Here is a 21,320-nt window from a genome sequence, read left to right on the forward strand (position 1 = left end):
AACCCTCCAGGGGTGTTGAAACTTGACAGCTTTAAGACTTGTGGACTTCAACTCCCAGAATTCCTCCTCTCGCTCTTCATCTTGATGATGTGCGGACGGGTGAGGGGAGGGAACTGGAACTGGTTCTAAACGGCCCCGTAGATTTGTGGAACCTCTTTTATAGAAGAGCTTAGAACTGGCAGGAACCCACCCCTGCTTCCAACTCAGTTATTTTGTTAACAACTAAACGTTTTGGTGGGATTGGAAGACAATCTCACCAAACAAGATGGGTGACAATCCCACCTCACCCTAGTTTCCATTTCCGGTTGACCTTTGCAGGAGTGGCAAAAATAAATGAATAAGCAAACAAAAAAAGGGAACTCTCCCTAAACTTTGATGCTCAAGCATTATTACATCCTCTAGGAAGAACAAAACGGCCTTCAGCTTCTTGGCATCGGCACCATGAGTCAGGAGATCACCATCAAGACGTTCTGCTCCGAAGTGACCTGTTCCATCTGCTTGGAGTATTTCAGAGACCCCGTGCTGCTTCAGTGCGGGCACAATTTCTGCCACGACTGCATTATGAAATACTGGAGGGAGTTTGTTTTGCAGTACATTTGCCCCCAGTGCAAAATGGCCAGCGGGACGGAGGGGGTTCTCCCAAACAAATCCCTGGAAAAATTTGCAAGGTTGCTCGAACAGCGGAAGCAGGAGGCAGGAGGCAAAGAGGCCTGCGAGAAACATCAGGCGCCTTGGAAATATTTCTGCAAGAATCACCAAGCCCCCTTCTGCAAGTGGTGTGCTGGATCCAAAGATCATGAAGGTCACGTCAAGATCTCCTTGGAGCAAGCAACCCAAGAATTTAAGGTGGGTAGATGGAAATCTTCTGTTTCTAAAATGCTGGAAAAATAATGATCTGGGTTTGTGTTTTTTTTAAATGTGGACAAAAACCTGGGGCAGGAGCTGGCTGTGGGATTCTGGGAATTGAAATCCACACATTTTTAAAGGGAATATTTTTAGCTCAGGGTTGAAACGTGGGGTCCTTGGTGCTCTCTGAGCTTGCTTCTTTTCCTGCAGCTCTCTTTCGTTATCCAAACTAGGTAACTAGCACTGATGATGTTACCTAGTTGGGTAATGAAATGTCTGCAAGAAAACAAGCAAGTTCAGAGAGCACCAAGGACCCCTCACATCTTAAAATTATTGTGTGTGTGTGTGTGTGTGTGTGTGTGTGTGTGTAAACAATGACTTACACTGTTTCCTTGAAAATAAGACAGGGTCTTATTTTCTTTTGACACCCCCCGAAATAAGCGCTTGGCCTTATTTTCGGGGAGGTCTTATTATTTTTGAGGTGCAGGAGGCGGCGAGTGTGGTCACTTCATGGCTGCTGCTGTGTTGGAATATTTTCAGGGAGGGCTTATTTTTGGGGGAGGGCTTATTTTAGCCCATGCACTCAAAAGCCCGATTGGGCTTATTATCTGAGGAGGCCTTATTTTCAGGGAAACTGAGTAAATGTGCCAAAAAAGATATGCTTGGAGCAAGCAGCACAGGAATTTAAGGTGGGTGGATGGAAATCCTTGTTTTTGAAATGCTAGAATAATAATAGTCTGTTTAAAAAAAAAAAAAAGTGGACAAAAACATGGGTCAGAAGCTGGTTGTGGGATTATGGGAATTGAAATCCACATATCTTAAAGGTGAATATTTGTACCTCAGGGTTGACATGAGGGGTCCTTGGTGCTCTCTGAACTTGCTTGTTTTCTTGCAGACCTCTTTCGTTATCCAAACTAGGTAACTAGCACTGATTATATTACCTAGCTGGGTAATGAAACATCTGCAAGAAAACAAGCAAGCTCAGAGAACACCAAGGACCCCACACATCTTAAAATTACTAAGAGGGGAAACAGTGACTTAAATGGATTTCTTTAAAAAAAATGAAGAAAAAATTTAAAAACTGAACTCTCTTCCATTTGCTGAGTAAAAAAACAAAATGCCTTTTGACTCCTTGAATGGCAAAGCATGAAACACAAACACATCTGTTGCATATATTTTTCCTTCCAAAGGAGTTTATTACATAGTGTAATGATTTGATAAGCTGATGGGATAGTTACAAGTACTGCACAATTGAAAAACCTCAGATTTTAATTTATTTGCTTGTTTAATTTCTAAAAAGCTTTTCTTTCGGACACCCATGGTAATTTCCGTATGTAGTGCACTTCCTCCCATTATTTGCCCTAAACTATGGTTGGGTTGAGGGACGTGGCTAAGATGCTGAGCTTCTCGATCAGAAAGGTCGGCAGTTCGAATCCCTAGCGCTGCGTAACAGAGTGAGCTCCCGTCGCTTGTCGCAGCTTCTGCCAACCTATCAGTTCAAAAGCATGTAAAAAATTGCAAGTAAAAAAATAGGAACCACCTTTGGTGGGAAGGTAACAGCGTTCCGCAGACCTTCGGCATTTAGTCATGCCAGCCACATGATCATGGAGACTTCTTTGGACAGTGCTGGCTCTTTGGCTTTGAAACGGAGATGACAACCGCCTCCTAGAGTCAGGAATGACTAGCACATAGGTGCCAGGGGAACCTTTACCTTTACCTTATGGTTGGGTTAAGGCAGGTTTGGACAACATGTGGTCCCACTATGTCACCAAATTACTGATCCCATTTTAAGTGAATTACAGCTCTCAAAATCTTCTGCCTTTTAATAAAATACAGGTAGTCCTCGACTTACGATCACAGGTGATCCCCAAATTTGTATTGATAAGTGAGATAGTCATTAAGTGAGTTTTGGTCCATTTTACGACCTTTCTTGCCACATTAGTTTAAGTGAATCACTGTAGTTATTAAGTTAGCAACACGGTTGTTAAATGAATCTGGCTTCCCTATTGACTCTGCTTATTAGAAGGTCGCAAAAGGTGATCACACGAGTCTCGGATATATGCAACCATCATAAATACGAGTCAGTTGCCAAGCACTCACATTTTGATCCCATGAGCACGGAGATGCTGCAACATTCGTAAGAGTGAAAAATGGTCACGAGTCATTTTTTTCAGTGCTGTTGTAACTTTCTAAGGCAGTCCAATAGGGATTAAATTCCCCGCTATATTCTTACTTAGAGGACTAATTTATCTTTAAAAAAAAGGTTTCTTAGGGCAATCTTTTGAAAGTAAAATAAAACCTCACCAGATGGAACACTTTCACTTCTTCTTTCCTTCCGGAGCCGTCTCCGACTATGTCAGTCTGGGGGCTGCCTGTTTGCCGCCGGTTGGAAGCGCTTCCCTTGGGGCGATCAGGGACTTTGCAGTGTCGCTGCGACCAGCAAGGTTTTGTCTTCCAAGTCACCGTTTCTTCGGGACAGTTTAGGTCCTGCCGGACCATCCAGGGGCAAAAGTGTCATTGGCAGACTCAGACTGTCGAGTCCGCACGATGTATCGTCGCAAAGCTGGCTCCTCCCTCCCATGCCATTGTAACTTTGAATGGTCACTAAACAAACTGTTGTAAGTGGAGGACTACCTGCATGTTAATCAAAAAACGTACCTAACATGACTTTGCTCTTACAGCGTCTCCCTCTTAAATCTTGGTCTAGCTATTTTGGGCTCTTGAATGTTGTAGTCCCTAACACCAAGAAAGCCATCGTTTTTTCCACATTTTTATTGTAATTTTGTGTGATTCTTTGACCTTCAGTTGGCCCCAAGCAGTGGTGGGTTTTAAATTTTTTTAGAACCTCTTCTGTAGGTGTGGCCTGCTTTGTGGGAGTGGCTTGCTAACCATGTGCCTGAGTGGGAGTGGCTTGCCAGCCATGTGACCGGGTGGGAGTGGCTTGCCAGCCATGTGACTGGGTGGGCGTAGCCAACTTGTAAAATGTGGTGAAACTCACTTAACAATGCTCTTGCTTAACAACCAAAATTTTGGCTCAGGAACTCTGGCATTTGAAGCACGCAAGTCTTAAAGCTGTCAAGTTGCACCCCTAACCCTTTAGAAAAAAAAAACCCAGGGGTGTTCAAACTTGACAGGTTTAAGACTTGTGGACTTCAACTCCCAGAATTCCTCCTCTCGCCCTTCATCTTGATGATGTGTGGATGGGCGAGGGGAGGAAGCTGGAACCGGTTCTAAACGGCACTGTAGATTTGTGGAACCTCTTCTATAGAAGAGGTTAGAACTGGCAGGAACCCACCCCTGGCCCCAAGAGAATGGGCAAGCTAAGAAGTCTGGGGAACAAAAAAGTGAAAAATAGGCCATCGTTGAAGAAATGTTTGTTTGTGGTGAAGAAAGTGGTGGCTTTCTAAAGCAAAAGAGATGGAACTCAAACAATTTGCCTACTGATTTTAATGAAGGAACCTGTTATTAATGACAGATGATCCGCTCAACAAACTTATGTTTTTTTTCCTTTCTTTTCAGGATTATTTCCGTGAGCTCCTTGTTTATATAGAGAATCAGAAAAGTGCAATTCTGCAGCATAAATCGTCTATAGAGAAAGAAAGCCTAGATATAATCGTAAGTGTTGATGTTGCTGGCAAGTCACTATATAAGTTTTTTTTTTAAAGTGAATTCCTTTTAATTTGTAAATGTGTAGAATGGCATCTTTCATTTGAAGGAATCTGATCCATGAGGTATTCGAAATCTGGTCTCTAATATGGGATAAATCTAAATACTGCATTCAGTTTTGGTTGCCACGATGCTAAAAAGATGTTGAGACTTTAGAAAGAGTGCAGAGCAATTTAGTGGATTAGAGGGCTGGAGGCTGGGAAGAAAAAAGAGTCCGAGGCTTGAGTTCCTTAAACTGTGTCATATTGGCACCAGCTGGTGAAAACTGACTCTGAATATTCACTTGGTTTTCACCTACCGTATATACTCAAGTATAAGCCGAGTTTTTCAGTCCACTTTTTGGGCTGAAAAAAGCCGCCTCGGCTTATACTCGAGTCAGTGAAAAATTTGCCCGAAATGGAGGAGAAAAAGGGGCGGGGCCATGCCGCTGGGTGACGCTCGTGAATGGCCCGGCGCCCCTGTGAGTTTCCCCTCCCTCTGTGTCAGTTTGTTGCGCAGTGCGCACCGCACCATCCCCCCTCCTCACGTTCTAATGTAATGCAGGGCTGTCTTACGATTCCCCTTCCTCCCCCTCCTGCCGCTCTGCAATGATGTCCCACCTCCTCCTTGTTATGGCAAGCAGCCACATAGCGATGTCCCACCTCCTCTGGTACAGTGATCCAATGATAGGAATGCCAATGATAGGAATCACTGTGCCGTGTGTCATAGGAGGCAGGACATCGCTCCCGCGGCTGCACGGGACATCATTACTGGTAGCTGCTGCATTTCCCACCCTAGGCTTATACTCGAGTCAATAACGTTTCCAGTTTTTTGTGGTAAAATTAGGTGCCTCGGCTTATATTCTGGTCGGCCTATACTCGAGTATACTATACTTGGTATACTATAACTCAAAGTAAAAGTTTGTCACTTTCTCAAAACAATCAGTCACATGGTTCAATCAGGATAATGTCCGGTTGCTAGGTGACTCCAGTTCCCTTCTTCCAAGCCCCTGCAGGAATGTCCTTGATTCCCAAGAGAAATTATTTTGCTTTGACTACAACACCCAAACTATCTTTATTGCCCCCTTCCTATCCTTCTCCAATGTGTCAGCACTGAAGTCTCCCAAAATGGCCTCAGTCAGGCCAGCTTCAGGGTTGACACCTTTTTCTTTGTGTGTACTTCCCATAGAAAGCGACACAGACCATGAAGAAAGTGGTGGAGGATAGGTTTGAGGAGCTACGCCGCTTTCTGAACAGCGAAGAACATACTCAGAACAGCAAAATCAGCGAGGTGGAGAAGAATGCCATGCAGAAACAGGAGGAACGAATGGATGAGTTGTTTTGGCAATTCTCTTCTTGCGATAAGATGATGCGAGAATTGCAAAAGAAATGTGGCCAGCAACCAAATGACCTACTGCAGGTAAGCTGGGAGATATTTCCCAGCAGAGGTTTATTACCACAATAATTAAATATAGATACATAGAGTTGGAAGGGACCTTGTAGGTCATCAGGGAGCCGAGGTGGCGCAGTGGTTAAATGCAGCACTGCAGGCTACTTCAGCTGACTGCAGTTCGGCTGTTCAAATCTCACCGGCTCAGGGTTGACTCAGCCTTCCATCCTTCCGAGGTGGGTAAAATGAGGACCCGGATTGTTGCTGGGGGCAATATGCTGACTCTGTAAACCGCTTAGAGAGGGCTGAAAGCCCTATGAAGCGGTATATAAGTCTAACTGCTATTGCTATTGCTATCTAGTCCAACCCCCCACCCAAGCAGGAGACCATACACCAAATTCTTACTCCTGTGTTCATTATTTATCAGTTGGAAACCTGGGGCTCTGCAGACAGTGAACTTCAATTCCCAACAGCCTAAACGAGCATGTTCAAAAGGGGTTGAATGCTAGGAATTATAGTTTATTTACATCTAGACTGCCAGGGTCTATGTCAGGGGTGTCAAACTTGGTTTCATTAAGGGTCGCATCAGGGTTTTGTTTGCCCATGAAGGGGGGGGGGCAGGTGGATGGGTGTGGCCAGGATGGGCATGGCCAGCTCAACATCTCTTGTGTTAGGGGTGCCTGCAGTACTCTTGCCAACGAAAACAGATCTGTGACCCTCCCGACCTCCATTTTTTGCTGGAAGAGGCACCACGGGCCAATTCTTCACTGTTTCCAGAGCGGCTCCGCGGGATCCAAGCACCCCACAGGCCGGATCCAGCCCCCGGGCCTTGAGTTTGACACCCCTGTTCTGCGTGTTCCCATTGGCACAATATTAGGTGGGTTACTCAGAAGTATGTTCCACATTGTAGTTAGTGACCCTCCTCCTAGCAGGAGTGGGAACCTGAGGCCCATTAGAGACCCCTTTGTTTGCCACAATATAAAAAAAGATGTTGAGACTCTAGAAAGAGTGAAGAGAAAAGCAACAATGATGATTAGGGGACTGGAGGCTAAAACAACAGTTGCAGGAAATTGGGTATGTCTAGTTTAATGAAAAGAAGGGCTAGGGGAGACATGATAGCAATGTTCCAATATCTCAGGGGCTGCCATAAAGAAGAGGGAGTCAAGCTATTCTCCAAAGCACCTGAGGGCAGGACAAGAAGCAATGGGTGGAAACTAATCAAGAAGAGAAGCAACCTAGAACTAAGGAGAAATTTCCTGACAGTTAGGACAATTAATCAGTGAAACGACTTGCCTCCAGAAGTTGTGGGATGCTGGAAGTTTTTAAGAAGAGACTGGACAACCATTTGTCTGAAGTGGTGCAGGGTTTTCTGCCTAAGCTGGGGGTTGGACTAGAAGACCTCCAAGGTCCCTTCCAACTCTGTTATTCTGTTCCAAATCTTTCTGATCTTCAAACCCTACCATCTATCACCATTGACCTGGCTGTTGGCTAGAAAGTCTAGTTCAGTTGTAACTGGATGGCTACAAAAGCCCCACCTTTTCTGTCCTGAAATGCAACTTCAACCGTTGCCCTGTTCCACAAAGGTGTCTTTAATTCAGGTTTCTCAATTTCCCAATACAGGTAATCCTAAACAGGTTGCTTAATGGCTGTTTGAAGTTACAGTGGACTTCCCTAGACCAGGGGTCAGCAATCGGGGGCTCTTGAGCCACGTGTGGCTCGTTTATCCTTCTGTTGCGGCTCCCTATTGCTCAAAACTTGCGTCACAATTGTCAATGTGTGATAACTGCTGCCATACGATTTACTGAGGTTTTTGAACCCCTCAGTAGGCCAACTATGGATAAATCCAAGAAAAGAAAAGTTTCAAAAGAAAACAGAATGTTTAATTCAACTGCATATGTTAGTTTTGGGCTCCCGGTGTTTTCTTTTCTGTGGGATACAGGTCCAAATGGCTCTTTGAGTGTTTAAGCTTGCTGACCTCTGCCCTAGACCTACTAACAACCTGATTTTGGAGTTATGATGGCTGCACACATGCACACCTGTTGGACTGTGATATCACCTTTTTGGGCACTTGGCAACCTGCTCACCTTCATGGCTTTTTATAGTGTCCTGTGGTCATGTGACTGCAATTTGTGATTATTATTATTTTTGGGCTAGTGTTTTCTTCCAATTTCCAGCAAAAAAAACCCCAAAATAACGCCCATGGGGAAAAATGAATTCACTTAATGACCACAATGTTCATGTAATGACAGTCGTAAAAAATAAACAGTTGTAACTCTGAATTTGGTCACGTGATGCCTCAACTTATGAGTGCAAGAAATTGTGATCATAATTCCAGGTTTAACTGTTTTCCTTCCTGTGCTAAGTGGATGGTTCTTTGATGAGCCCAAATATGAGCTGCTATCAACATTTTTAACTTCCAGAATGGTCTGTGACTGGTACTGAAAGTGTTCTCTTTCTCTTCTAGGATGTAAGCAGCACTCTAGAAAGGTAAGTTGATCCAAAAAAAAAAGAGATAATATGTGCAGCAATGCTGAATGTATATTTCCTTGTCCTGTTGTTCTTGAAATGCATTGGAACTAAAGCTACCTGACATCATAAAGCTGGACTGTACATATAAATGTCAGAGGATCATGTCAGCTCCCAAAATGCAGCTCATTTCATCATGTAGGTCAGTGAGGGCTAATCTTTTTCTAAAGGCGTGCCAAAATTGTGTGCACGTGTGTCCCACCCACCTGCACATGTGTGAGTGACCCCCCCTGCACATGCCCATGTGGGGGGAGTTTTTATTCTCCCCAGGCTCTGGAGGCTTTCCTGAAGCCTGGGGAGGGTGAAAACAGCCCTCTCCACCTCCTCGGCATTTATGTACAATAGTATATGTACATCGTTCTTCCTCCTGAAGTCAGTTATAAATTCTTTAATTTTGTTTGGTGTTAAGTGTAAGATTATTTTTTCTTTACACCACAATGTCAGCCCTTGTACTTCCTTTCTATAAGCAGACTCATTGTTCTTATTATTGAGCCCCACTACTGTTGTGTCATCCGCAAATTTAATAATTGCGTTGGTGTTATACAATGAGGTGCAGTCATGTGTGAACAGAGAAAAAAAGAAAGGGGCTTAGCACACAATGTGCTTAGTATCAGAGTAGAAGAATGGTGAGATCCCATCCTTATTGACTGTGATCTATCTGTCAGCAAATCCTTTATCCACAAACAAATCCTCTGATTTATACCCAAATTGGACATTTTAAGAAACAACCTATTGGGTAGAATGGTGTTAAAGGCAGAGCTGTAATCCACAAATAACAACCTTACGTATGTTCCCCCTTTTTCCAAATGATTCAATACAGTATGGACAACAATAGACATAGCATCACCAGTTGATCTATTACTCCTATATGCAAATTGGTATGGGTCCAAAGCAGTGGTGAAATTCATTTTTTTTTTACTACCGGTTCTGTGGGCATGGCTTGGTGGGCGTGGCTTAGTGAGCCTGGCAGGGGAAGGATACTGCAAAATCTCAATTCCCACCCCATTCCAGGGGGAGGATACTGCAAAATCTCCATTCCGACCCCACTCTGGGGCCAGCCAGAGGTGGCATTTGCCGGTTCTCCGAACTATTCAAAATTTCCGCTACTGGTTCTCCAGAACCTGCTGGATTTCAGCCCTGGTCCAAAATAGATGGAGGACTTGCCTTAATATAGTTCAACACCAGTCTTTCAAAACATTTCATGAAAACAGATTTTAAAGCTACTGGTCATGTGTGTTGGGCCTGGTCTCTGGGTGTTATGTGAATTTCGTTGTAAGGGTATACTTTGTATACGGTATATGTACAATGACAATAAAGTAATTATAATTAATATTCAAGGGAATCAGGACTTGTTTTATTGGGAGTTCTGGACACTGAATTGAAAAATACTCATGGTAGAGTACAATTTATTGTATGCCCTGCAGTGGAAGGATTACAAAATTCCCACAATAGAGGAATGGATGGTAAAAGTGTAAAGAGTTTGCTGAAAGGGCAAAATTGATTTGTTTGGTTAAAGTACTGTTGGAAGAAATGTCCATCTGGGTTCAGTTCCAAGTGAGGAAAAAGACACTGGATTCACAGAAGTTGCTTGGAAAGAAGGTTTATTGATGAACAGGATCACAGGACTTGATATGCTGGGCAAAAAGGGAAGAGATGCGGAGAGTGTCCTGGTTTTATGCCCTCTATTGGGCTTTTGAATTTGAGCTTGTATTCTGATTGGTTGTCAGACTCCCATGGGGCCTTGTAGGGACAACTCTGTAGGCTGTTCTGAGTCCCAAGCTTGGTTGACTCTTGCTGAATGAAGATATAATGAAAGGGCTTTAGGCAATTCCCATTATGGCTCTGCCTGAAGGAGATTCCTATTATGGCTCTGCCTGTTATGTAGAATAGACTGGCTCAGTCCTTAATGGCCCATTGACAAAGGTGGGGGGGGCAGGGGGCTGAGTTTCTGCCTCCCTTTTAGGGGAAATATTTTGCTCTTTTAATATTTCCTAAAATATTTCATTTTTCTAGGAGGGGTGGGTGGATGCTAACTTCCTACAGTACAAGGAATGAAAACTTTTGGGGAAAATAGGAAACCTTACATGGACTTTTACTAAAAGGAGACAAAAGTGAATGGATGATTCATGGATTTGAAAATGATTACAAATGTGGATTAAATGAAGGGGGTGGGGCTTGAAGGGATTTGCAAAATATTTATGGAGGGGAGATTGGAAATTATGTATATATTTCTTACCTTTTTGTTTTTCGTTTCTTGTCTTTTACTATATGGAGATTCTCGATAAGTAGAAATAAATGAATGAAAGAAAGAAAGAAAATGAATTAATACCCCGTTTCCCATCAGGTGTAAAAAGAAGGAGATTCTGCAACATCTCAAGCTTTTCCCTCCTAAGAATCGGTGGGAACTATGGAACGTATGGGATGCTAACATCTTTCTGAAGAAAGCCTTCGGGCAATTCCAAGGTAAAAGAGGACGCTGGCCAATATATACCGGCAGTCCTCAACTTAGGACTGTTAGGGGTATCTCCGTTGGGAGACAGAAAGTAGCACAGCAGAATGTACAGCGAGAGTGAAGGAACGTTGTCAGTAGAAGAAAACACACGAATAGAGTCTCAGACACTGCTAGTAAAAACAAGTAGCTTTACTACTAACAATAGCTTCACAAGCAGTGATATTAGATATTTGTCCAAACACAATTCAAAGAACAAACAATTGCTTACAGTCGTAGTTCACGTTCCAGTCATCAAGCGAGCAAGTAGTTATCAAGCATAGGACAAGCAGAGAGAGAGAGAGAGAGAGAGAGATTTCCTGACTCCCTCTTATTGCAAAGTTAATTAGAGCTGATTACATTCACCCAATTAAAGCAACATCGACCATTTGGTATTGTATATGCATCTATATTGCCTACCCAACACTAGGAGTATACTCCCAACAAGGACCACAATTGAGCCCAACATTTCTGTTGCCAAGTGAGATAGTTGTTAAGTGAGTTTTATCCCAGTTTACGACCTTTCTTGAATCCCTGGAGTCATTAATACCATGGTTGTTAAGTGAATCTGACTTGGCTTGTCAGAAGGTCGCAAACATGACCATGGGACACTGCAACCGTCGTAGGTACCAGTCGCCAAGCATCCAAATTGTGATCATGTGACCATGCCGACGCTACAGTGGTTGTAAACATGAAAAATGGTCATAAGTCTTTTTTTTCAGGACTACTAGTTTAGTTTAGTTTAGTTTTATTGATCTTGTATGCTGCCCACTCCCGAAGGACTCTGGGCAGCTTACAATAAAACAAGAGAAGGGGATAATACACAAAACAACATATTAAAATACACAACAGTCACAATTTCCGAGGGGTTGGATATTTCGAAAGCCCCCCCGGCCTGCTGGAGCAGCCAGGACTTAACGGCTTTGCGGAAGGCCGGGAGGGTAGTAAGGGTCCGGATCTCTATGGGGAGATCGTTCCAGAGAGCTGGAGCTGCTACAGAGAAGGCTCTCCCCCGGGGAGTCACCAGCCGACATTGGCTGGCAGATGGGATCCGGAGAAGACCTAACCTGTGTGATCTAATCAGTCTATGGGAGGTGATCGGCAGGAGGCGGTCTCTCAGGTACCCAGGTTCGATGCCATGAAGGGCTTTATAGGTAGCGACCAGCACCTTGAAGCGGATCCGGAGACTAATGGGTAGCCAGTGCAGCTCGTGGAGGATAGGTGTGACATGGGTGTACCTGGGTGCACCCACGATCGCTCGCGCGGCTGCGTTCTGGACCAGCTGGAGTCTTCGAACACTCTTCAAGGGCAGCCCCATGTAGAGCGCGTTACAGTAATCCAGTCTTGAGGTCACAAGGGCGTGAGTGACTGTCTGAAGGGTAGGGTTGCAATTGGTGCACCAGGCGAACCTGGGCAAAGGTCCCCCTGGTCACAGCTGACAAATGATGTTCTAAAGTCAGCTGGGGATCCAGGAGGACTCCCAAATTGCGAACCCTCTCTGAGGGGCGTATAATTTCACTCCCCAGCCTGAGAGATGGAATATTTGGCCAATCTTTGGGAGGGAACATCAGTAGCCACTCGGTCTTGTCTAGATTGAGTGCCAACTTGTTTACTCCCATCCAGACCCTAACAGCCTCCAGGCACTGGCACATCACTTCGCTGAGTTGGCACGGGGCGGACAGATACAACTGCGTATCGTCCGCATATTGGGGGTACTTAATCCCGTGCCAGTGTATGATCTCACCCAGCGGCTTCATGTAGATGTTAAATAGGAGGGGGACAGGACCGAACCCTGCGGCACCCCGTAATTGAGGGGCCTTGGGGTCGACCTCTGCCCTCCAACCAACACCGACTGCGACCTGTTCGAGAGGTAGGAGGAGAACCACTGGAGGACGGTGCCTCCCACTCCCACCTCTCGCAACTGTCACAGAAGGATACCATGGTCGATGGTATCGAAAGCCGCTGAGAGTTCAAGGAGCACAAGGATAGATGGGTGGCCCCTATCCCTGGCTCGCCAGAGATCATCGACCAGCACGACCAAAGCAGTTTCCATGCTGTAACCAGGCCTGAAACCTGACTGAAAGGAATCCAGATAATCGGTTTCATCCAAGGACTGTCGGAGTTGAGAGGCCACCACTTTCTCAACAACCTTCCCAACAAAGGGCAGGTTGGAGACTGGACGATAGTTGCTCAAAATGGCTGGGTCCAGAGATGGTTTCTTCAGGAGGGGTCTCACCACCGCATCCTTTAGGAGGAGCGGGAAAGTTCCCTCCCGGAGAGAGGTGTTAACTATCGTCCGGATCCAGCCGCGGGTCACCTCCCTGCTGGTCTAGACCAGCCAGGAGGGGCACGGGTCCAGTATACAAGTGGAGGCACTCACCGCTCCCATGGCCTTGTCCACTTCCTCAGGAGAAGCAAGTTGAAACTCAATCCATAAAGTATGCTCAAGACCTTCCCCCTGTACCTCGGCTGGTACCGTGCAATTGGAGTCCAGCTCTGTCCGAATCCAAGCGACTTTATCCATTAAATACTGAACAAATTCCTCAGCTCTACCTTGTAAAGGGTCATCCGCATCCCTCCCTTTCAAGAGGGAGCGGGTTATTCTAAACGAGGCGGCTGGGCGTGATTCAGCGGATGCAATAAGGGCGGCAAAATGAGAACATTTCGCCGCCCGTATTGCCACGAGATAGGCTCTGATAAAGGCTCTCATCAGTGCTCGGTCTGACTCAGATTTACTGGCCCTCCAGCGGCGCTCTAGGCGTCTCTTTTGGCGTTTCATCTCCCAGAGTTCCTCGGTAAACCAAGGGGCCCTCCTGGATCCGCTGCCTCGGAGAGGTCGCAAAGGCGCAATCCGGTTTAGAGCCCCCGCTGCCGCTGTATTCCAGGCAGCGACTAAGGACTCCACCGTTAACTGTTGTTAACTTTGCTTTTAAAACTGTTTATTTCAGTTTTTGATTTTCATTTTATACAATCACTTATATACTGTGCATTTTTAAAAAAAGGAAAATCAATGAACACAACTCATCTTCCACCATAGAAAACCAACATAGCACTTCAATCCCCCATACACCCTTTCTTCTCCCCCTCCAACTTTCATTTCTCCCCTCCAACATTCCCCTCTTCTACTTCCCTTCCCCCTCAAACATTCCTTTCTCCCCTTCCCTCCATCTCACCCTCCTTACATTCCCCTCTCACTCCCTCTTTACTTCTCCCTCTTCTTTCCCTCTACTCCTCACTTTGGTGTATCTCTACAATTCATTAATCTATTCAGTTTATATTTTACTCTAAAATTAAGAAAAATGAAAAAAAAAAAGAGGAAAAAAAAGAAAAAAGAAAAGAAAAGAAAAGAGAGCAACAGTATACGAGTGCATTCTTATTGTTCTGAAAATTGGGACTGTATTTCCACCCTCCCCCCTCCCCCCCTAGACCCCCCTCCCTAACCCCCTTTCGACTTCCCAGGTCCCATACCCGGCATAACTCTTTATCAAGCACAGTCTGGAGTATATTAAAATCAAATAACTTTAGAATTAAAAGATAAAAGATAAATGAAAAACAAAAAAAAGGAAATAGTAAAAAAAGGAAAAAAAACCACACACACACACAAAAAAAAGGAAAAACGGGAAAAATCAACAAATTCTCTACATTAAACTCAGCTTCCCATCATTTTTAAATCTTAAACAATGTACCTCATTCCTAATTTCAGTTATTTTATTACTTGCAGGATTTCAAACTATATTGAAACCAAGTAAGTTAATTAAATGGAATTCCAGCGAAGGCCTTATCTCTTTATCTAAATATCCAAACCTTTGATTTATCTCTTTTACCTCCTTCTCCATTAAACCATTTAAACATTCAAATACTTCTCTCGGTTTCCTTTTCCAACTCCTCCCATCCTGCCTCTACCCGTGTCCATATATATATATTATTTTCATCCGTACTCCTCTTATATTTGCTTCACCTTCCTGCAGACTCTGTGGGTATATCTTTCCAAACATTATATTCAAATAACAATTTATACAAAGATCAGCTTACTTTCTGTCTCAAAATAAACTCTACTTAAACCTTCACTACCCTCCCATCTATCCCACACTTCCCAGCTCCATTCAACCCGAACCACAATCCAAGAAGATCACGATCTCCGCTCTCCTCACCCTAAAGAATAAATCATGAACAATTAAAGTAGAAATTCAAAGTTATCCATCGAATCCTGTTTAAATCCCATACAATATATATTCCAAAATCATCGCCACTTCTTTCAGTCTCTTTCAGTCTCAATGTCTCTTTGTCAGTATGCAGCTATACCGTTTTACCCAAGACAGAAATCACAAAGTATTATTCAGATTAAAAATTAAGCAAATGTTTTAGAAGCATAACTAAGTCTTTATTCTCTACTCTTCTGCCCTTCCGGAGGGAGAAAGCAATGCCTCTCGCCTTGTAGCCACGTGTTCCGCTGTTTCTCTTCTCCTTCTCCTTGTCTTTCTCCATGTCCGGGTAATTCAGGAAGTCCCTCCTTCAGAATATTGTAATAGAAATCTTGGGCTTCCCAAACAGAGTTAAGGCAATGTTTTTGGTTATCAAATGTAACAGTAATACCAAACGGCACTTCCCATCTGTATTGTATCTGAGAGTTTCTGAGTTCCTTAGTTAAGAAGGCATAGTCTCTTCTGGCTCTTAATATTTGAGATGGTATTTCTTTGAAAACAATCAAATCCTGTCCATCAATTCACATCCTATTATTGTAGAACTCCTGTATTATCGCGTTTCTGGATTCTCTTGTGGCGAAATATATAATTATGTCCCTCGGAAGTTGTCGCTGTTTTGCTACGTACGAATTATGGCGATAGATTTTTTGGATCTGCCAATCAAAGTTAAGTCCCGGACTTCCCACCGAGCGACTAAAAGCCTCAAAAAAGGTCTGTTTCAAATTCTCCTGCTCATTTTCACGCAATCCCCTAACTCTTATTGCAGACTCAGTCTTCTTATAATTTATCATGACAAGTTGTTTTTGCGCAATTTGGATTTCCTGTTGTAATATTTCAATTTTAGATGTCAGGTTGGAATTAGCTTCTTCCAAAAGTTCCAATTTATCCTCCATTCCAGCAATATAATCTGTCATAACATTCATAACCTCGATCATATCCTCCTTTGTTTGAGCAATCTTGGCATCAAGTCTGTCATAAAAGTCTGAAATAAATTTTTGCATTTCCTCTCTGAACTCTTTAAGGATTTCAAAAAGAAATTCTTTCATTAGCAAATCTCCAGTAGAGGGCGTAGAAGGCAAGGACAGCGGCTTCGTAACAAATGCTGATGTGGAAGAGCGTCTGGGTTTCGATTTCGGTGCCATGATAAAAAGGGAAGCAAACAGAGTCTCTACTCACGTTAATTTGAGATAAGATAGTTTCAACAAACCCCTGGCAATTAATAAAAAGAAATCTTCGAGGGAACAGGGCTAATTAGTTTGTAATCCCTTAAATCTGTCCAGGAAGTTGAAGATATATCGTTATAGCAAATGCGGAAGTTATAAAATCGCCATATTTTTTTTTAAGAAAAAAAAAAGGTTAAACAAAAGGAGTCTTTTATAAAATTGAAGCTGGTATTTTAAATAGAGAAAAAGGAAAAATTCACAGGTATGGTCACTGCCCGGATTAATCTTAAATGGGTTAATTACAAAGGCTTGTTCTGGGGGGGGAAGTAACTTGCCTAGAGCTGAGGAAAAAAAACAGCTGAGAAGATCTGGCCGGAGTAAATGACTCAGCTTTCGTTGATTCACTCTCTTTCGTTCGCAGCCAAAAAGAAAAAAAGGCTACGAACTTCAAAGAGGATTCTAACTGGCTGAGGGTCCCTCCCTACTTTTTCCTTACTGGAAAAAGAGATATCTAAGATCTTAAATAGATATATGAACCAGAACTCTGAGGGCAGCTTCATTAAGCTGCCGACGGCGGCATCACCTCCCCCGGAACTTCACTGTTGTTAACTTTGAACAGGCATTTAAATGAGTGGTTGTAAGTCTGTACCAGACTCTCTCGGTTATCACACTTCTAACACCAACCACCCCAAGCCCCATTAAACAAATACCTTTGTATTGTAGTTTAGAAGTTATTTATTTGCTATTTTGCACACCTGTGTGCTTTATAAAGTCAGCTCAGTTATTTTCTTATTCGGTGCTGCATTAAAATAAAATGATTCACTATTAAATGGAAAAGGGGGGGGGGAAGAAGGGGAAAACAGAAAAGAAAATATTAAATATAATTATATATTCAAGAGTGAGATATAAAGGGGGAAAACATAACTAGGGTAGACTAATGAAGGTAAGGGAATAAGAAATGGTACTAAATTATATTTGGGTTGGCAGAAATACCATCCCAAGGAAACATAAACTGAGTTTTGAAATATACACCAACAATAATAGAAAAAAGAAAGAGAGAGGAGGAGAGAATGAAAGGAAGACGGGGGAAAGAAGAAAGAGGTAAGGAGAGGAGGATGGAAGCGGGAGAGAGAGAAGGAGACAGGGTAGGAAGGGGAAGAGCAGGAGTAGGAGAAAGGTAAGGGAAGAAGGAAGGAGAAGGAGAGGAGGAAGGAAGGAAGTAGAGAAGGGAGGGAGAAAAGAAAGGGAAAACAAGGAGATGTTACAAAAGGAGGAAGGGATGGTAAATAAAGCAACCCAAAATGTACATTATAACTTATTAAATGAAATAATAAATGTATAAAAATGATAAATGTAAAGAATAACAATTACGTAAATGTATACTTGGTATATAAGAGAATAAAAAAAATCTTTGAAATAAAACGATTCACAAACTTTAGGGAGGGGACTCTTGACTTAAGGGAACAGGGGGAGTAACAGAGAGTATTAAAGAGAACAAATGAAGACAATCTGCATGATCAAACTTTGTTTTCTTCTCCAGAAAGTCTGAAATTGGGGTTTTCCCTGCAGCAAGGTAAGTTTCCGGACTAGCATAGACAAAATTAGGAGAGAGGGAGGCTGTTCAGACCTCTTTCTTGCCATCTTCATCATCATCTTTTAATGAACCCATAATTCCCTTGCGGGGTGGCAACTGAATGGAGCTGAGTGTTTACTGGCTGGATGCCCTTCCTGTTGCCAATGCAGAGTTTTGTTCAACAGGTATATTCTCACTGTGCCCAGAGAGAGAAATATCTCCCTCTACCTAGCATCGAACTCACAGCCTCCTGATGGTGAGTCGAGAGCTCTACCTCTGGACCACCGCAGAAATCCTCTTTCTTGCCATCTGAATGGCATTTAATTAAAAAAGAAGTTATTTGCCTCCATATGTGCCTTTTCAGAAGCAGAGGATAGAAGAGAATCCACGTTTGATCACACCAGCTTTCTGTGACTTTAAAGATGGTTTTTTTAAAGAGGGAGGTGGGGCTATGATTATATTGTTTTAACTATTGGTTTTATTTGTTATGGATTTATTTTTTTATTCCCTGGCTAGAGTTTCTTTTGGAAACTCTTATGTGGCCACCATGGAGCCCAAATTTTCCGTTGCTAAGTGAGACAGTTAAGTGAATTTTACCCTTTTTTACAACCTTTCTTGCTATAGTTGTTAAGCTAGTAACAACGCTGTTGAGTGAAAGCAGCTTCCCCGTTGACTTTGCTTATCAAAATGTCGCAAAAGGGGATCACATGACACCGGGGAGATTGCAACCGTCATAAATACATGCCAGTTGCCAAGCATCTTCATTTTGATCATGTAACCGTGGGAATGCTCCAACAGTTGTAAGTGTGAAAAAAGACCATAAGCCACTTTTTCCAGTGCTCTTGTAACTTTGATCGGACACTAAACAAATAGTTGTAAGGTGAGGACTACCTAAATAAACAGCACAGGTAGATAAATAACTAAAATCTTTTTCAGTCTCAGTTTGGCGCTTTATTCAAATTACTTTTACTAGATCCAGACATGTATGGGAGTAAAGACTAAAAATGTTTGGCTGTCAGGGTTCCGATGGATGCCCTAATTCAGGGGTGAAATTCAGCAGGTTCTGGAGAACCAGTAGTGAAACTTTTGAGTAGTTCGGAGAACTGGCAAATGCCACCTCTGGCTGGCCCCAGAGTGAGGAGGGAATGGGGATTTTGCAGTATCCTTCCCCCAGGAGTGGGGAAGGAATGGGGATTTTGCAGTATCCTTCCCCCAGGAGTGGGGAAGGAATGGGGATTTTGCAATATCCTTCCCACGGGAGTGGGGAGGGAATGGGGACTTTGCAGTATCCTTCCCCCGGGAGTGGGGAGGGAATGGGGATTTTGCAGTATCCTTCCCCCAGGAGTGGGGAAGGAATGGGGATTTTGCAATATCCTTCCCACGGGAGTGGGGAGGGAATGGGGACTTTGCAGTATCCTTCCCCCGGGAGTGGGGAGGGAATGGGGATTTTGCAGTATCCTTCCCCCGGGAGTGGGGAGGGAATGGGGATTTTGCAGTATCCTTCCCCCAGGAGTAGGGAGGGAATGGGGACTTTGGGGTAGGGTTTATATTAGGCACGCCCTTAAAAATCGGGGTTGGTCTTATTTTGTGGCTAGGTCTTATTTTGGGGGTTGGTTGTAGTTTTGGGGTAGGTCTTATTTTCAGGGGTAGGTCTTATTTTTGGGGAAACACAGGGTTTGCCTCCAAGATTGCTCCCCCAACCGTCATGCTTGCTTATCTGCATCTTTTACTTCTTCCCTCCTCCAGCGGTGATAACTTTAGACAAGGAGACGGCTCACCCTCTACTCCTCCTATCGACAGACTGCAAAAGCGTGACGCTGGGAAACGAGGAGCAATCGTTTCCAAAGAGTCGTAAGCGATTTGACACGAGCCACATTGTGCTGGGCTGCGAGGAGTTCAAGAAGGGCCGGAGCTATTGGGACATTTCCATGGGCCACGAGGGGGACTGGACAGTGGGCGTGGCTCGAAAATCTGTGAAGAGGAAGAATACCATCTCCATTGAGCCCAAAAGTGGCATTTGGGCCATCGGGAAGCGTGGCAGTGGCTATTTTGCTTTTGAAACTCACAATTGTTCTCCGCTGCAACCCAATCAGGATCCGAGAAAGATTCGGGTCTTTTTAAATTACCCCGGGAAGCATTTGTCTTTCTTTGACGCCGATGAAGCAACAATACTTCATCATACCTACACAAACACAGCCTCCAAAGAGGCCTTTGTTCCTTTTTTTCACCTCTCTCACAAGGCTGTTCTCACCCTGACTCCCTAAGTTGACTGGAAGGAAGGATGTTGGTGGCTTTTAAAAGCCCCGCACTCCAATTTCCATGACGCATCCTTACGAAGGAGACAAGCAACACATCAACCACACTTTTAGTTTGCCTTTTTTTTTAAATTTTGGATTCTTATCCGAATCTAATTCATTCAAAACACCAGCTTCTTGCTTCTAACCAAGGAGCTTTCCAAAGGACTTTTTTTAAAAAAACAGGGGAAGCTTTTAATGCAAACTCTAAATGTACGCTTCACATAGAGCACGGGGTTAATGTTTTAAGTTTGTGTATCTGAAACTCGAGTTGATGCGATGGTTATGGTTTTCAATGTTGAGATGTATTAAAACTGGTTGAGTTGATGTCTGCTTCCTTTCCTTCCCCACCCCCAGCTTTAGAAAAATATTGTGCAGGTACAGTTAGTCCTTGACTTACAACCACAATTGGCCGGAAAAATTTATGTTGCTCAGTGAGACATTTGTCAAATGTGTTTTGTCCCACTTTACGACTTTTCTTGCCACAGTTAAGTGAATCATTCCCGTTGTTAAGTGAATAATATGTTTGTTAAGTGAATCTGGCTTCCTCATTGAGTTTGCTGGTCAAAAGGCCTCAAAAGAAAATTATGTGACCACTGGAACACTGCAAACGTCATAAATATGAGTAACATGCCAAGCACCTGCATTTTGATCCTGTGATGATCTGCAATGGTTGTTAAGGGTCATAACTCACTTTTTTCAGTCTCGGCGTAACTTTGGACAGTCATTAAATGAACCGTTGTAAGTCGAGGACTACCTATGCAACAGTTCATTTCGCAACCGTTCAAAGTTACAACAGCACTGTTTGTCAGTCGGATCTCCAGCCTGGGTTTTCCCTTTGATGCTTGCTTGCTACCGGCTGCCATAGTAACGGGGAGTGGGTGACATGGCATTGAGGTTTGAGAAGTATGCTGGTGCGATGAAGGCGCATGTGAAGTAAAAGGGAGGTTTGCTTTCAAGAATTACTGTGCTGCTGAAAGTTGTTTACAGTGGAGTCAAGGCCAGAGGTGGTATTTAGCCGGTTCTGACGGGTGCTGGGAAATTGGTAGCAAAAATTTTGAGTGGCCCTGCCCCCATCTGTTTGCTGCCTCCTGAGTCCCAGCTGATCCACTGGGTGTTCTTTTGTTGCTCTGAACAGGAGAACAGAGCTGGAAAGAGTTTAGTGAGGTGGGGAGGGAATGGGGGTTTTGCAGT

The 21,320-nt window shown here is 43.7% G+C and overlaps 1 protein-coding gene across 1 annotated transcript; it reads left to right on the forward strand.

Annotated features, from left to right (window-relative positions):
- The first annotated feature begins 441 nt into the window (after positions 1–441).
- On the forward strand, positions 442–20,096 carry LOC148047743 (E3 ubiquitin-protein ligase TRIM39-like). Its single transcript, XM_087708119.1, has 6 exons — positions 442–846; positions 4,366–4,461; positions 5,680–5,910; positions 8,345–8,367; positions 10,751–10,869; positions 19,579–20,096. Exons 1-6 carry the CDS (start codon positions 442–444, stop codon positions 20,094–20,096), a joined length of 1,392 nt encoding a protein of 463 aa, XP_087564245.1.
- Positions 20,097–21,320: the final 1,224 nt, after the last annotated feature.

The sequence above is a fragment of the Thamnophis sirtalis genome, unplaced genomic scaffold (genome assembly GCF_051295495.1).
Source record: "Thamnophis sirtalis isolate CommonGarterSnake01/CBP01778 unplaced genomic scaffold, rThaSir2_p1.2 scaffold_3, whole genome shotgun sequence".
In the NCBI taxonomy this organism is placed as follows: Eukaryota; Metazoa; Chordata; class Lepidosauria; order Squamata; family Natricidae; genus Thamnophis; species Thamnophis sirtalis.

What these genes read in the sequence shown, in the direction of transcription:
- LOC148047743 (XM_087708119.1), top strand. Translation starts at nt 442, where the DNA reads ATGAGTCAGGAGATCACCATCAAGACGTTCTGCTCCGAAGTGACCTGT. An exon ending in AAGCAACCCAAGAATTTAAG is followed by an intron (nt 847 to 4,365) that starts GTGGGTAGATGG and finishes CTTTCTTTTCAG; the next exon opens with GATTATTTCCGTGAGCTCCT. An exon ending in AACCAAATGACCTACTGCAG is followed by an intron (nt 5,911 to 8,344) that starts GTAAGCTGGGAG and finishes TTTCTCTTCTAG; the next exon opens with GATGTAAGCAGCACTCTAGA.